General features: G+C 48.2%; 1 protein-coding gene across 5 annotated transcripts in view; it reads left to right on the top strand.

The window, feature by feature from the left end:
- Positions 1-17523, top strand: part of Prkar1b (protein kinase cAMP-dependent type I regulatory subunit beta) — a 133721-nt gene that overhangs the window by 24451 nt on the left and 91747 nt on the right. For 4 of the 5 annotated variants that reach the window (XM_087577793.1, XM_087577794.1, XM_087577792.1 and 1 more), the window contains 2 exon segments: positions 13406-13576; positions 15255-15346. In XM_087577793.1, coding sequence (XP_087433919.1) covers positions 13406-13576; positions 15255-15346 — 263 coding nt within the window. 5 annotated transcript variants of the gene reach the window in all.

Genomic DNA, 17523 nt, shown 5'->3' on the forward strand with positions numbered 1-17523 from the left:
GAATAAGTGCTCTCAACTGCTGAATCATCTCTAGTCCATATTGTGTATATTTTGGAAACAGGGTCTTGCTATATAGCATAGGCTGATCTCAAGCTTACAATCCTCCTGCTGTAGCTCTTGAGTGCTGGGACTACAGATGCCACTACCATGCCTGGATTAAAAGAATGAACCTTGTTTTTCCTTTAGGACAGTCTCTCCATCATGAGTGGAGGGGTGGCACGCAGTAGCAGGGTCCAGTGCTCAACTGGCGTGCAGCTGTGAAAAGCCTTGGCTCTCTCTTCGACTCTGAAATAAAACCTAGTAAATAGTTGTCTTTTTTTAAAAAAGATCTATTTATTTATTTATTTATTTATTTATTTATTTATTTATTTATTTATTTATTTATTTATTTATTATATGTAAGTACACTGTAGCTGTCTTCAGACACACCAGAAGAGGGCATCGGATCCTATTACAGATGGTTGTGAGCCACCATGTAGTTGCTGGGATTTGAACTCCACCTCTGGAAGAGCAGTCAGTGCTCTTAACCACTGAGCCATCTCTCCAGCCCCCTAAAACCTAGTAAATAGTACCTATCAGGATACTTTAACATTTATTTTATTGTTATTGTTAACTATGTATGTATGTGTGTGTGCGTACGCCACATAACTGAAGGTGGACAGGGGTTGGGGATTTAGCTCTGGGGTTGGGGATTTAACTCATCGGTAGAGCAGTTGCCTAGCAAGCGCGAGGCCCTGGGTTCGGTCCCCAGCTCCGAAAAAAAGAAAAGAAAAGAAAAAAAAAGTCATGGACAACTTGTAGGAGTTGTTCCCCTCCCCCTTCCCCCTCGTCTTCCTCTTCCCTGTCCTCCTCCCCCTACTCCTCCTCTTCTGCAAGTATCTTTACCAGTTGAGCCATTTCCCTAGCCCCATTGTACATTCTTGCCAGTTTTTCAATTTTTTTTTTCCCGGAGCTGAGGACCGAACCCAGAGCCTCGCGCTTGCTAGGCAAGCGCTCTACCACTGAGCTAAATCCCCAACCCCTGTTTTTCAATCTTTTGTCGATAACAAGGACTATTGAGACTCCAACATCAGTTGTGTGTTTATTTCTCCCATTTAATTAAGTTTGTTTGTTTATTTATTTATTTACTTATTGAGAGTAGCCATAGCTGGTCTCAACTTTAGTATGTGAGATGGAGAGATGGCTCAGTGGTTAAGAGCACTGACTGCTCTTCCAGAGGTTCTGAGTTCAATTCCCAGCAACCACCTGGTGGCTCACAACCATCTGTAATGGAATCTGATGCCTTCTTCTGGTGTGTCTGAAGAGAGTGACAGTGTACTCACATACATAAATAAAATTAAAAAAAAATTTACTATGTGGCTGAGGATAAATAACCCTGAACACTCGATCCTCCTGCAGGGTCTTCACTGAGACTTGGAGTTCCAGATTTGGCTAAATCCTCCTGTCCTCCACTTCTCAGCACTGGAAATTACAACTGTGTGACTTCACATCTGGCTTGTTATATGCATACTGGGGACTTAGCCACACTTCTAACCCCTCAAGGGGGGGATTCTAGGCAGGGGCTCTACCACTGAGCCACACTCCAGCCCCTCACTGGGGGATTCTAGGCAGGGGCTCTACCACTGAACCACACTCCAGCCCCTCACTGGGGGATTCTAGGCAGGGGCTCCACCACTGAGCCACGCCCCAGCCCCTCACTGGGGGATTCTAGGCAGGGGCTCCACCACTGAGCCACGCCCCAGCCCTTCACTGGGAGACTCTAGGCACAGTTGAGCTATATCCTCTGTCAGCCCTAAGTTTTACTATTAACAGTCTTGCCAGTCTTGCCCAGTTGTCATCACTTCAGTGACTCTTCCCTCATCCTCAATCTCCACATCAAACGTCCTATTATTAAGTTGAATTTTATATGGAGGGGAGACACTGATCAGCCCCCCAGTGTCTGGTCGTAGATGTCAGGATAGAGCAGAACAGCAAAGCAGAGCACAGGTGTGCCAGACACCGTGGCACAGGTTTGTAATTCCCGAGAATTTTCTGAGACGCTGAGGCAAGAGAATCGCTTCTCTGAAGTTTGAGGCTAGCCTGAGTTACATAGAAAGATCCTATCTCCCTCAAAGCAGAAGAGACCCCCCCCCCAAGGTTGCAGATGTGATAATCAAACCCAGGTCTCTCAGGAGATTAACGAGGTGATAGCTGTCTGTCAAGAGCCATCAGGTGATGCAGAAAAGCCACAAACTTTCTGTGTGTCTCAGGTGGGAAAAGAGGTTTATTTTCTGAACAGTGCTGGCAGGGATGTGGTCCTATGTGACTTAGAACTGGTCAGCTGGGCATCCCCTGCACCCGGAACTTCTTTTCAAGGGTGACAGTTGAACTCGGGTCAATTTGGAAAGTTCCTCTTCCCAGAAGCCCCCTTTGCTTCATCTCCGTTTTATTTTCTATATGAGGATTATTATACAGTAGGCACTTCATAAATACTTGACGAACTATGTTTCTTCTCTACTCCTGGTGCTGAATGGCTGGGTAATACCCCCGTCCTCGTACCAGGTACTTTACCCTTTTCTGTCCTCAGTTTCCCCACATGGGCTGATTTACTCATAGCTTCCCATGCTATGTCCCAGATGCTCTTGGGACTCCTGCCAGGATTGATGACTAGCCTGTTCTGGTAGGATTTGAGGAGAACCAGGTCCTCAAACACCCAGATCCTCCTCTCACCTGGGGCTTCAGAGTACAGAGAACCTTGAGCTTATACGGGGAACCCCTCTGGGGCCTTGCCCACAAATACCTCCCCCCATGCTCTCCCTGTCCCATGTGGCTGCTCTTGTCAAGTCGAGATTCCTCCCTTCAGAAATGACCGCTCTCTGCCCCTCCTGAAGCTTATTCTCCAGGCTAGGAAAATAGACAGCTGAAGTTGGTGGGACTGAGGAATTCTGTCTGTCCCCAAGGGTATGTTGAGTTCCTTCAGAGGGGTCAAACCTCTGTTGAGTCCAGCCCCACCCCTACGTTGGCTTCCCCTTGGCGTCTGTGGTTTCTGTCCCGGGTGTGTAGGAAAACTGTGGTCAGTTGAGTTGGAGAACACCATTCAGAGCCCAGGAAGTTGACTGGTCCTTAGGGGGGCAGGATGGGGACAGTCCCCTTTCACTTCATTTCTGGGCACATTCTGAAGGAGCTTTCTGGAAACTCATTCCCACACTTGTTAGGAAAATTCCTTTGGCTGGGAAAGCCTGACCTAACCCTTGACCCTGACTGTCCTGCTTTAGTGTAAAAACAGGAGACAGGAAGTGGGGGTGGGTTTGAAAGGCCAGAGGAGGTTCCGAATCTCAAAGGGGTATACCAACGGGGTTATGCTGGCACTGGCCAGAGGGAAAGCAGGAGACAAGGCTAGGAGAGATTGCCTGGCACAAAGCCCCACTCTGCTTTCCACTGATGACTCCAGAAAGCCATGGCTTTGATGTTTTGCAACACCTGTATCCTGCTCAACTTGACTCCAGTCTGTTGAGATGGAAAAATCTTCTTTGCCAGGACCAGTGGTGTCACCTAGGGGGAAGGCCCTGGTAATGTAAGAAAGGTAGCCTATTGTTGTGATAGTGTGTGTGAGTGTTATTTATGGTCTTGGAGGGGGGGTTAGGGGGGACACCTAGGGATACAGAGCTACACTGTCTCCTGTAACAGGAGCCACTGATAGGCACAGGGTGACCCATGAACATCTGGATGTTTCCGATCGGCCATGGGTCTGGGAGAGGTGATTTGCCTCAACACAGCACCACCATCTAAGGACTCGTGAAACCGGAATTCGTCCCTGACTCTGTCTGGGGTTCTACTTTTCTGAACTCTCACTGATCCTGCAAAGGCTTTCAGGGGTCCCTCGCAGAGGCCACTGTGACCCCTGCATCTTCATTCCTGATCCTCCTCATCACAGGGTAGATGGCTGGGTGGCTGAGCAGAAGCTTGCCTTGTGAGGCATATATGATATAAGATGCTGCCTTTTCACTCACTCACTCACTCACTCACTCACTCACTCACTCACTCATTCACTTTCTTCACTGGTGTTTGCAGTGGCCTGACACTGTGTTTCTGAGACAGTTGAGGCTTATGCTCAACAAGGTAAAACACAGATGCTGGTACAAATGAGTTGGTTGGAGTCCTGGTCTACCTAGATAGGGAATGTGGGTAAGTGACTCGCCATCCTGGGCCATTGAGTACCCAAAGCCTAGAGGCCAGATGGGCAGAGGCAGAGGCTCAGAGCCCTACCCCAAGAGCAGGGATAAACTTAGACTTAGAAGCCACAGGCTTGTGGCTTTAGGTATCCATGCTTGGAGGCTCTCTGCTCTGGGCTCTAACCCACCCATTTGGTACTATTGTAACCCCCCTTTCCCCCAGCAGTTACAGCCACAGGGGCAGCAGCAGCGGAGGGCAGCATCTGCTGGTGTTTCTGCTTCTGAACTGGCCTTGGGTGTGAGTGTTAGAACTCTTGGGTCCTGGGTGTCAGGACCCTCAGCTCTTGAGTCTTGGCAACCCTTTGGCCGTTCCTCCTATGACTGGAGCCTGCAGTTCCTGATATCTTCCCCAGGCCCCTGCACCAGGCCTCTCAAAGCTTTTCAGACATCCCTTGATACCACTTGCCCTGGAACCACTTGTCCCACCGCTCCCATTCTGTAGCTGCCATTGTCACCAGCTCAGCCCATTACACAAATGACAAAGGTAAAAGTATACACATGGCTAGGGATGTAACTCAGTGGCAGAGCATGTGCCAGCAAGCATGTGGCCCTGGGTTTAGTCCTCACTACAGACAACACAAAACACAAAGTGGCCAAGGAAAGACCGCAGTGAGGGAAGACTCCGGTTGAGCACAGTTTTACATATTCTGATTTCACAGTCATGGGACAATTTATAGGAGTTGATTCTCTCCTTCAAAGATGTAGGTACCAGGAACTGAACTCAGGTTGCTAGCCTTCGTAGCAAGTCCCTTTAGGCACTAATCCATCTTGCTGGTCCATGAGAACTGGGTTTTTGTTGTGTTTTGTTTTTGTTTGTTTTTTAAGACAGGTTTTCTCTGTGTAGCTTTGGCTGTCCTGGAACTCACTCTGTAGACCAGGATGGCCTTGAACTCACAGAGATCTGCCTGCCTCTGCCTCCCCAGTGCTAGAATTAAAGGCATGGGCCATCACCACCCAGGCAAGAACTGTTTTTTAACACCATTCAATAGTACCCTACTCCTAGTCAAAGTCCATAGAGGGATGTGGGTCATTTTGTTTATCTCAAGGCTATAAGTCATTTAAATAAGAATGCTTTAGAAGTGGGTAGTGGAATGAGGGAGCCATGCAGAATCTTCTTGCTGAAGGTAGCTCTGAGATGGGCCAGTAGACATTCATAGGAGCTACCTGGAGCTTGGCTAGGAGCCTCATACAAAGGGAAGATCCATGGCCCCCTTCTTCTCCTGCTCAGACATTAGCTCCAGGTAGTATGTTTATTCCTTTGGGGACAGTTCTGTGGGATCCTGGGGTCCTTGTCTAGACAAGCCCTTCTATCCCTGGCTCAGGTCATTCCAACATCTGGGTCTTACCGTTCTCACAAAGTTGAGGTGTCCAAAAGCCACCCCTGTTGACCATATTAAAAACAAAATAGGGGGGCTGGGGATTTAGCTCAGTGGTAGAGCGCTTACCTAGGAAGCGCAAGGCCCGGGGTTCGGTCCCCAGCTCCAAAAAAAAGAACCAAAAAAAACAAAAAAAAACAAAATAGGGGGGCTGGGGATTTAGCTCAGTGGTAGAGCGCTTACCTAGCAAGTGCAAGGCCCTGGGTTCAGTCCCCAGCTCCGAAAAAAACAAAACAAAACAAAACAAAATAAAACAAAAAATAAGATTTTGAGCAGGGTGGTGGTGGCTCAGGCCTTTAATCTCAGCACTCAGGAGGCAGAAGCAGGAGGAGCTCTGAGTTGAGGCCAGCCTGGTCTACAAAGTAAGATCTAGGGCAGCCAGCACTACACAGGCAAACCCTGTCTCAAAACCAAACAAACCAAAACCTCAAAACCACCACCACCACCAAAAAACCCAAATAAAAAACAGGGTGGGGAAGAGAGAGGGAGGAAGGAAGGGAGAGAGGAGGAGGTAGGAGGGAAAGGGAGAGGGAGAGGGAGTAGGGTAAGAGATAACCTGTTGATGGCAGGGTGGAAAAGTGGAAGCTTCACAATATTACTGATGTAAAACGGTATGGCTAGTAGCTAGCACGGAGAGGAGTCCAGCCAGCAGCTCCTTAAACAGTAGAACGAACATTGGAGCTTGTAAGATCATTCTGTGGGTAAAGAGATTGCTACCAAGCCTGTTGATCTGAGTTCAACACCCAGAATGTAAGGAGAGAACTAACTTCCACAAATTGTCCTCTGACCTCCACATACATGTGCTGCAGCATGCATACTTACCTCCCCACAAATAAATGTAAAAGTAGACCCTTCACTGTTGCATGACTCGGCAACTCTGCATCTGAGTGAACACCCTAAGCACTGAAGATAGGTATTCAGGTACATCTACGCATGAATGCTTGCAGTAGCGTTGCTCACAGGATCTCAGCTGTACCAGTAGACAAAGGACTAAACAAAATGTGGTATGTCCATACACTGGAATATTAGTCAGCCATGAAAAGAAGAAAGCACTGATAGGATATAATGAAATATGACGGGCTGGAGAGATGGCTCAGTGGTTAAGAGCACTGACTGCTCTTCCAGAGGTCCTGAGTTCAATTCCCAGCAACCACATGGTGGCTCACAACCATCTGTAAAGAGATCTGATGCCCTCTTCTGGTGTGTCTGAAGACAGCTACAGTGTATTCATATACATAAAATAAATAAATATTTAAAAAAAAAGAAATATCACTCAGCCATGAACAAGAACAATACCCGAAGGCTTCTTCTGGAAACAGGAAGCTTGGTGAAAGAAACCAGGCACAGGAGCCCATCTATGGGTGATTTGGTTGATATGAAGTTTCTAGAAAAGGGAAATCTGCCATTGAAGGTAGGGATAGAGGAACAGCTCCACACTGTGGCCCATAGCAGCTGAAGGATTTTCTCTATCTTTTTTTTTTTTCACTCTTTTAAACTTTGTATTTTTTGAGAATTCCATATATGCATATAATGTGTTTTGAACAAATCTATTTCCCATACCCTTTCCTCAAACTCCTCCTCCTTTACCAACTACTTCTCCTTCCTAACTTCATTGTCTCCCTTTTAAAAATGCACTGGTTCTGCTCACTGCTACCTACATGTACACAAGTGTAGGACCATAGCATCGCAGTGGTCACATTCCCGAATAAAATTGACTTTCTTTTTTTTTTTTTTCTTTCTTTACTAACTTGAGTATTTCTTATTGACATCTTGATTATTATTCCCCTTCCCGGTTTCCGGGCCAACATCCCCCTAACCCCTTCCCCTCCCCTTCTATATGGGTGTTCCCCTCCCCATCCTCCCCCCATTACCACCCTCCCCCCAACAATCACATTCACTGGGGGTTCGGTCTTGGCAGGACCAAGAGCTTCCCCTTCCACTGGTGCCCTTACTAGGCTATTCATTGCTACCTATGCAGTTGGAGCCCAGGGTCAGTCCATGTATAGTCTTTGGGTAGTGGCTTAGTCCCTGGAAGCTCTGGTTGGTTGGCATTGTTGTTCATATGGGGTCTCGAGCCCCTTCAAGGTCTTCTAATCCTTTCTCTGATTCCTTCAACGGGGGTCCCGTTTCTCTGTCTTTTCAAGACCTTGATTTTGATAAAATCAGAACCATGACCTTTCACAGCAGGAAGGAACTTCAGGATGGGCTAGTACGAAGCAGAGTCGAGGTTTCTTAACACACATTTCCAATTATTGGAGCTGGAGAGATGCTCAGTGGGTAAGAGTCCCCGCTGCTCTGCCCGAGAACCCTGGTTCACAAACCATCTGAAATCCCTGTTCTGAGTCTGATGCCCTCTGCTGACCTCTGTGAGCACCAGGCATACTTACGTGGTACACAAGCATCCATGCATGCAAAACACCCATCCACGTAAAATAATTCTAAAGATTTGAAATTACACTTACTTATTGGGTGTATTTTGACTTACAGGGGGAGGTAAGAGAGCAACTTGGAGTTGGTTCTTTTCTCCCATCTTGTGTGTCCGGGCAATCACACTCTGGTTATCGGGCATGCTGGCGCTAGGGGATAGGTTAAGCATAGATTTTAAGTTACTAGAAAGATAGACACATGGGGGCAAAATTACAACCCACCCAGAGAGTGAATGCAGGCTTCTCAAACAAGGGCTGCCCTTCCTCATCTTTACGGTACTTAAATACATTATTTTGGTGAGGTTTAATGCTGTTACCCTCAAAGGGTTGCTGAAAAGCCTAAGTGAAGTTACAAGGTGGGTCCTCGGGGACCTGTCAGGTCATGGGATGTGGGAGGGAAGGGCGTATACACCATAAGGGAAGTGGTGAACCTTGCGTGAGAGATTCCCCACTGTGTTTGGGAGACGATATGAATCTGTGCTTTATAGAGACTCAGGTTCCAAGCCTGGTTTGTTGCCATTTTAACCCAAAATAGCTATAAATGGAAAGAATGTTTCTATATGTTGTCATCTGTCACAGCAAATGTTAAGTGTGCTGGAATTTGTGCATGTGTAAGTCCATGTGTGTGAGTGAATGGAGTGTGTGTGTGTGTGTGTGTGTGTGTGCGTGTGTGCCAGAGGTCTTTTTTTTTTTTTTTTTTTTTTTTTTTTTTTTTGGAGACAGGGTTTCTCTTAACCTGGAACTTGGTGATTAGTCTTGTCTGAGTAGAAGCCTACAGGATCTGTTTATCAGCCTTCCGGGAACCAAACCACACCCAGCTTCTCTATGTGGGTACTGGGGATCCCAACTCCAGTCCCTATGCTTGTGTGGCCAATGTGACATCCAATCCCAAATCAGTTTGTTTTTTTCATTTAAATTTTTAACTTTGTGAGAGTCCCATACCCGAGCACTGTATTCAGATCATTCGCAGCTGTTTTAAATCACTTCTCAAAGCAAAGGCCCAGAGCTTGCTTGTCACTCAAGCCACGGGCAATATCACTAGCTAGAGCCACGGTCTAATGGTCTAGGTAAGAATGGCCTATGAGTGTGCACGGTGGTTTCTGTGGCAGTGGCTCATTAACCACAGCCTCTGACTGAAACTGGGCAGACAGCACACATCAGTCATCCCAGCATTCCAGAAGGGTCAGGAGTTCAAGACCAACCGGAAGTTTATAGTAAGTTTGAGGCCAGCCTGGGCTATATGTGACCCAGTCTCAAACAAACAAACAAACAAACAAACAAACAATCCAAAACAAACAACAAAAACTAGTAATAGGGCTGGAGCATTAACTCAGTTGGTAAAAATGCTTATAAACATGAGAACCTGAGCTCAATCCCCAGACTCCATATAAATATATATATTCATATACTTATGTATTCAAATATATATTTACACTCATATACTCATGTCTTTAAATATGTATTTATATACTTATATATTTAAATATATCTATATCTTATTTAAATATACCTATATTACATATTTGTGTGTTCAAACATATATTTATGTTAATATATTTATCTTCAGTATATATTCATACATTCATATTAACATATATATGCATTTGAATATATTAATATTAATATACTTATATGTGCATATATTTTTTAAAGGAAGCTAGGCAAGGTAGTGGGCCCTTTTGAACCATCACAGGGGAAGCTGAGACAGCTAGCAACCAGCCTAGCCTACTTGGTGAGTTCCAGGCTTGGAAGAGACATCATCTCAGAAAACCAGTGAACAGCACCTGAGAGCAAGAGCTCAGGTTGCCCTCTGACCTCCACATGCACATACATGAAACCCAGCAATCTCTCTGAGCATACAAGGTAATCCAGGACTAATTGTTGATCTATTATGGTGCTGGCAATGGGGAGAAATATATAAGAACGGCAGCCATCTTGAGATGCTGAGGTTGGTTGTCAAGGCAACAGGACGTTGTGCTGATGTAGCTTGGCCTGAGGTTCTAGAGTGCTGGGTTCTGAGTGAGATGAGACAGCCAGTGCCGATGGAGTGAACACTACTCCCCACCTGGAGCTCAACGCCAAGATCTGAGTTTGACACAGGCTTACCAAGCCTGGCGCATGATGAGTCCACAGATCATGTGTGTCTCAGTGTGTGGGGAAGGCATGGGATGGGACCCTGTGGAAATAAGTCAGTCACATGCTGAAGGCTGTGCTCAGACTACAGGGCTGGTGAGTTAGCCTCCTATTGGTGTTCTGCGAGGTTCAGTCTTTCTCTCCTGGGCGCGGATGGAAGCTTCCCTCACAGCTGTCCTCAGAGACCCCTGTGACTGAATGGGGTGGATGTAGGAGGGCTTGGAGAGTCCTGTAATCCAGATGTTTCCTACAAGAATATAACTTGTTCTTGGGGCCTCTGTCTGTACCTGTGCATTCTTCTTTGCTTTTGCTTATTTTGATTTTGATTTTGAGACAGCGTTTCGGTATATATCCCTGGCTGTTCTAGAACTCACTATGTAGGACAGACCCTCTGGATGGCTAGGGTTATACGTGTGCACTACCCATGCTCTCCTTATGAGGTTGCAGGGGAATCAAACCCAGGATTTGATGCACGCCAAGTGAACACACTACTGACCTTCGTTCTTAACTCTATTGCTTGCCTTTTGAGATAGGGTCTTGCTGTGTAACTCAGGTTGGCCTCAAAGTCACGGTCTTTCTGCCTTAGCCTCCCCAGTGCTGGGAGGACACTCAGGTATGCTCTGCTGTGCCCAACTCTACCTGGGGTTTTCTAAATCTGTGCTTCTACCTTTCAGCATAGAGGGGGAGATAAGGATTCCGGGTTCATCCAGAGCAGGGTCCTCAGGAGCACAAAAGGGCCACCCACTAGATATTGTGATGTTCCATGTCCTTTAATATAAAGTGTCACAGTGGATAAACCATCATCCTTCCTCACGAAGCCTGGCTTTGGAGTGTGTCATACATCCTTTTTCTGGAATACATTATTTATTTCGATGTTATTTATGCCCACAAACAGGCAGGCAGAATTTCATTTTTCTAATGACGTGGCTGCTTCTTCAAATTATGTGGTAGGATCTTAGGTTCTGTTCATGCATGCGTGACTAAGGAAGGAGTGGAGGAGTGGGTCTCCTTTGATCTTGGGTAGTTCTGGGCTCTGGGTGTTTGGTGAGTCATACTTTTGTATTATCTTGAACATTTCCACGATAAAGGCTAAGCCAAGGGAAGCCATGAGGGCCTGTGGAGCTGGCCCTGGTGCAGGGTCTGCCCAGGGGCTGGTTTTTCGGCCCCGCCTTCCTCATTTGGGATCTGCTCTGGGCACCACTGTTTCAGGGGTTTCTGCAGTGCGCACCACTTCTTTCCTGAAGCTGGGGAAGCCCATGTCTGTTCTGGATCCCGTTCCCGGGTTGGCTGTCCTTTTCCCCAGGAATCTTCTGAAACTTTTTGATGGCGTCTCTCCCATTCTCCTTGGCTGCGGTGTGGATTTATGTATGCGCATATTTAATGTACTATCGTTAGAGTGGAGTGTCTGGAGGGAGGGGAGGGGCCTCACCCACCTGCTGTCTTCTTGCGGGAAATTCTATAAAAGATATTTTTAGACGGCTTTGTAGAACTGCACTGAACATTCTTTGTGGTTTCCTGGCTGGGTGTTCAGGATCCACTGACTCGAAACACTGAGATTCAGCCAGTCACCGTGATGAGACGCCATGGTGGGTGATGGGCTCCTTTTCCTGGCCATGCTGATTGGTGGGGATGTGGCCTCCTTGGTTAGAGCCACAGGCAGGCTGTTGCACCCACCTCTGTGAAGAGTGGGTCCAGAAAGAGGAGGTTGGGAGTTCTAGACAGTGCTGGTGGGACTTTGCTCACAGCCGACCTCTCCTGTGGAACATGTTCAAGTCTGTCTGACCAGGTCTCCTGTGCTCCGATTCCTACTCCCAGGACAAAGGTCAGCAGAATTTTTCACACTAGGACCATTTTTGTTTTAGACAGGATCCTGTCTCTCACAAGCTGGCCCAGTGCCATTGCCCTTTTCGTTCTGGTATCCTGGCGTGCCTAGAGCTCTATGTAGCCCCAATTCCCATCCTGAGGCTCCAGATTTGGAGAGTGAACTGTAAACGCCCTGCTTTACCCTGAAGACCCTTGGGGACCCTGAGAGGTTACAACTCTCAGGCTAAGTTATGCTCTGACAGTTGCTTTCTGGTATGGTCTTCTCTTTTCTTGACTTGGAGGTACTGGGTACAGGGCCCTGGACATGCTAAGCCAGCAGTCTAATACAGATCTATGGCTCTACCCCTCACTGGGGGAGTCTAAACCAGAACCCTACCACTGAGCCACACCATCTGCCTTTTACTGGGGGATTCTAGACAGATATTGTAGCCACACCTTCCAACCCCTTACTGGGGGATTCTAGGCAGGGACTCTACCACTGAGCCACTCCCCCAGCCCCTCACTGGGGGATTCTAGGCAGGGGCTCTACCACTGAGCCACTCCCCCAGCCCCTCACTGGGGGATTCTAGGCAGGGGCTCTACCACTGAGCCACACCCCTCACCCCTTACTGGGGGATTCTAGGCAGGGACTCTACCACTGAGCCACTCCCCCAGCCCCTCACTGGGGGATTCTAGGCAGGGGCTCTACCACTGAGCCACTCCCCCAGCCCCTCACTGGGGGATTCTAGGCAGGGACTCTACCACTGAGCCACTCCCCCAGCTCCTCACTGGGGGATTCTAGGCAGGGGCTCTACCACTGAGCCACACCCCTCACCCCTTACTGGGGGATTCTAGGCAGGGACTCTACCACTGAGCCACTCCCCCAGCCCCTCACTGGGGGATTCTAGGCAGGGACTCTACCACTGAGCCACTCCCCCAGCCCCTCACTGGGGGATTCTAGGCAGGGGCTCTACCACTGAGCCACACCCCTCACCCCTCACTGGGGGATTCTAGGCAGGGGCTCTACCACTGAACCACGCCCCCAGCCCCTCACTGGGGGATTCTAGGCAGGGGCTCTACCATTGAACTACATCCCCAGCTCTCTTCTGACTTTATTTTGAGACAAGGGTCTCAGTTTTATGCTGGCCTTGAATTTTCTGATCCTTCTGCCTCAGTCTCCTGAGTAGTGACAAGTCTTAGTCATCAGATTCAGATGACAGCCAATTTCTTTCTTTTTTTTTTAAGATTTATTTATTATTATATATAAGTACACTATAGCTGTCTTCATGCACACCAGAGGAGGGCATCAGATCCCATTACAGATGGTTGTGAGCCACCATGTGGTTGCTGGGACTTGAACTCAGGACCTCTGGAAGGGCAGTCAGTGCTCTTAACCACTAGGCCATCTCTCCAGCCCAGACAGCCAATTTCTTACCTTCCCTTTCTTCTCTCCCAGGAGGAAAACAGGCAGATCCTGGCTCGGCAGAAGTCAAACTCACAGTGTGATTCCCACGATGAGGAGATCTCCCCAACACCTCCAAATCCTGTGGTAAAGGCGCGTCGTCGACGGGGTGGCGTGAGTGCTGAAGTCTACACTGAGGAAGATGCCGTCTCCTACGTGAGGAAGGTAAAGAATCCCAGCACGTGTTCACACACCCCCGGATGTCCCTGTCAGTCCTGGGGATTCAATTCGCTATGTGGCCAGAGCGTGGGGGTCACATGGAATAGGAGACTTGATCATGGGTGGGATCACTGTCACCATAGTATCCGGCACCGTGAGACAAGCAGTGTTTAATGTGTGTCTCAAACGCAGCTCCCTGTAGTTCTGGGACTTGAACAGGCGTGGGGAGAAGAGGGATGGAGTTCTTCAGGACCACATAGGCTGTGGTTCTTTCCTGCTTCACGCCTTCTAGTCTCTTTTAAGGGCACTATGAAGCCTGTACTCTACCGTTACACCTCAATAATCCAACCACTCACACACACCTGGTCTGCAAGTCTCCCCACAAAGATGCTTCCCCACACAGGAACCTGGAAGGCACAGCTCAGCCTGATGCACCATTTTTAAGTGCAACGCTAGGTGGCATTGGTCGTGCACAGTCATGCAGCCACCACCCCCATCAGCGCATGGAATGTTTCTCATCTTGAAAAACAGAAGCATAGCAGCCTTCTTACTACAGCCTATGTCTACCACTGAGCCACACCCCAGCCCCTCACTGGGGGATTCTAGGCAGGGGCTCTACCACTGAGCCATGTCCCAGCCCCTCACTGGGGGATTCTAGGCAGGGGCTCTACCACTGAGCCATGCCCCAGCCCCTCACTGGGGGATTCTAGGCAGGGGCTCTACCACTGAGCCATGCCCCCAGCCCCTCACTGGGGGATTCTAGGCAGGGGCTCTACCACTGAGCCACGCCCCCAGCCCCTCACTGGGGGATTCTAGGCAGGGGCTCTACCACTGAGCCACGCCCCCAGCCCCTCACTGGGGGATTCTAGGCAGGGGCTCTACCACTGAGCCACACTCCCATCCCTCACTGGGGGATTCTAGGCAGGGGCTCTACCACTGAGTCACGCCCCAGCCCCTCACTGGGGGATTCTAGGCAGGGGCTCTACCACTGAGCCACACCCCAGCCCCTCACTGGGGGATTCTAGGCAGGGGCTCTACTACTGAGCCACGCCCCCAGCCCTCACTGGGGGATTCTAGGCAGGGGCTCTACCACTGAGCCACACCCCCAGCCTTCTAATCTCTCAACAACTGCTTATCATCTTTCTACAAATTCAATGAGAGTTTTAAAAAAATTGACAAAAGGTTCTGGCTGTGTTCTGGCACTTTCTAGGTGATTTCAAAGCTCTAAAGACCCATAGTCCCAAAACAGTTCCAAACTGTTGGCTAGACTGTGCTAAGCCTCTTACTGGACTACTCCGGTTTTCTTGCTTTTAATTTATTTTTAAAAAATATCTAAAGGTGGGCTGGTAAGATGGCTCAGCAGGCAAACATGCTTGCTACCAAACCTAAGAACTCATTTAGTGGAAAGAGAGAACTGCTTCCTGTGGGTTGATCTCTGACCTCTGTTTGAAAATTATGGTGCATGAATCCTACCTCAATTAATCAATAAATGTAATTTTAAAAAAGATTAACTTAAAGTATATGGCATTTCCTACTGTTTTTTTATAGCATAGCTTGATACTAGTGCCATGGCAATTATGGGATAGTGGCTCCAGGCTGGATGGTGTCTTAGTTCCTAGCAATAGCTTGGGGAAGCTAGCTTTGTCCCCAAGGCTCAAAGGTCTGAGCCTTGTCTCTTCCACAGGTCATTCCCAAGGACTATAAGACCATGACTGCGCTGGCCAAGGCCATTTCTAAGAACGTGCTCTTTTCTCACCTGGATGACAACGAGAGAAGGTAGGCACTGGGGCTTACACGCCTGCTTCTGGCTGAAACATGTGGGGAGTCCGGCGGATGCTGATTTTCTTTCTGTGGACTGACGAGGAAGGGGAAACTTCTACAAAACAGACCTGTGTGCCCTTCTGGACCAGTGCAGGAGCCGTGTCCCTGGTCCTCAGGGAGAGTCGAGCCACCTCTCTCCAATATGGGACGTAGAGTCATAGCTTCCACACGCGTAAGCTTGTAGAGAGACAGAGTAGTGGACCGTCTTTTGCACTGATTGTACGGCTGGATATTTTATATGCCTGGGCCAGCCTTGCCTTCTTAGAAACTGTAAGACAAGCAGAGGAGGAAAGAAGTTGTTACTTCAGACAGAAACCTGTGAGGGAGGAAGGGTCCAGCACCATGTTTGAGAAGTTCATTGTATACATGATTAGAAAACCAGAAAGTTTTATCTGGATGTGGTGGTGTATGCCTGCAATCTTAATGCTCAGGAGGCTGAGGCAGGAGGATTTCTTTGAATCCAAGGCAATCTAGAGGTACTAAAGTAAGACTCTGTCTCAAGATGGTTTGATGGATAAAGCGCTCACTGTAAGTTTCGCATACACCGGGCCTGGTGGGGGACACCTGTAACCCTAACATTTGAAGGTGGAGGGAGGGGGACCAGATGTTTAAGGGGTAGTTTCAGCTACACAGTTAGTCCAAAGTCAGTCTGGATGATGTGACACCCTGCTTCAAAAAGCTATGTGTGTTTTTTTTTTTTTTGAAAGTGTAATTTATTTATTTCCCGCACATTGGTGTTTTTTTCTGCACATATGTCTGAGTGTGTCAGATCTTGGAGTTACAGTTGTGAGCTGCCATGAGTGTGCTGGGAATAGAACCTGGGTCCTCTGAAACAGCCGTGCTTTGACCTGCTGAATCATCGCTTCAGCTCCATATGTTTTAGCCTACATCACCCAACATGGGATGCTTCGCTAGCATTTGAATATGAAATGCTCCCTGCAAGTTCATGCATCCCAACTCAGTCTATCTGTCTGTCCTTCTTCCTTCCTTCCTTCCTTCCTTCCTTCCTTCCTTCCTTCCTTCCTTCCTTCCTTCCATTCATTTATGTGTGTGTGCACGTTATGCACATTTGCGTAAGAATACAACTTTCAGGAATTATTTCTTTCCTTCCACTGTGTGAGTCCTGGGAATTGAACTCGTATCACCAGGCACCGCAGCAGTGTCAACTTGACTGCTGACCCATCTTGCCAGCCCTCGTGTATTTGAACTCTTGATCCCCAGCTGGTGTTGTTTTCGTGGCACTTTGTAGAAGCAATGAGCCCCCAAGGCATGGTTGTCTGAGGCAGGTCTCTGAGGGTGGGCTTTAGGGGTTTATACAGTTTCACCCACTTCTGGTGCATGTTCTCTGCTTTCTGATCTAGCAACACGTGAACGTGTTTGCCACCAGCTCCCACCACCATTTATAGAGCCACCCAGATCACCATGTCTTCCTTGCCGTGAGACAGACTCCCTTTGACTGTGAGTCAAAGTGAACGTGAATGCGACATGTTGCTTCTGTCAGGGATTCGATAGTGGTGACTAGAAAAGCAACCAGGGTGGTCCTGCCCTGGTTTTGGTAGGGAGTAATTCCTGTAATGGTACTCATGAGCCAATATTGGGACCTGAGAATGATCCTTCGTACGGCACAGAAGGACAGCACATGTGATTAATTGACTAGAGGTGAGTCCTTCCCTTGGGAGATTTAAACACCATCTACCCCATAGTGACATCTGGGCTGTGGTAGCACACACCTTTAATCCCGGCACTCAGGAGGTGGACGCAGGTGGATCTTGGTGAGTTCAAGGCCAGCCTGGTCTACAGATCGGGTTCTAGGACAGTCAGGGCTACACAGAGAAACCCTGCCTGGAAAAATAAAACAAAGCAAGTTCCAGTGACAACGTTCTATGCCACCGAAGATCCCCTGAGGATCCAGTGAGCTTATGGGGCTGTGGAGCCCCTCAGTTAACCTCCTCTATCCTATCATTCCCTGATAACCCAGGCCACAAACGACGAGGGCAGACTGCATACAGATGGCCAGGAGGAACTACTGGAACCTCATGTTTCTCAATGGAAACATTATCAGTCCACTGGCAAGATCATGACAGATGCTTGCAAACAGACTCAGTCAAGGTGATGAAGATGGTGCCTTTTTA

The sequence above is a fragment of the Rattus norvegicus genome, chromosome 12, assembly GCF_021556685.1.
Source record: "Rattus norvegicus strain SHRSP/BbbUtx chromosome 12, alternate assembly SHRSP_T2T, whole genome shotgun sequence".
In the NCBI taxonomy this organism is placed as follows: domain Eukaryota; kingdom Metazoa; phylum Chordata; class Mammalia; order Rodentia; family Muridae; genus Rattus; species Rattus norvegicus.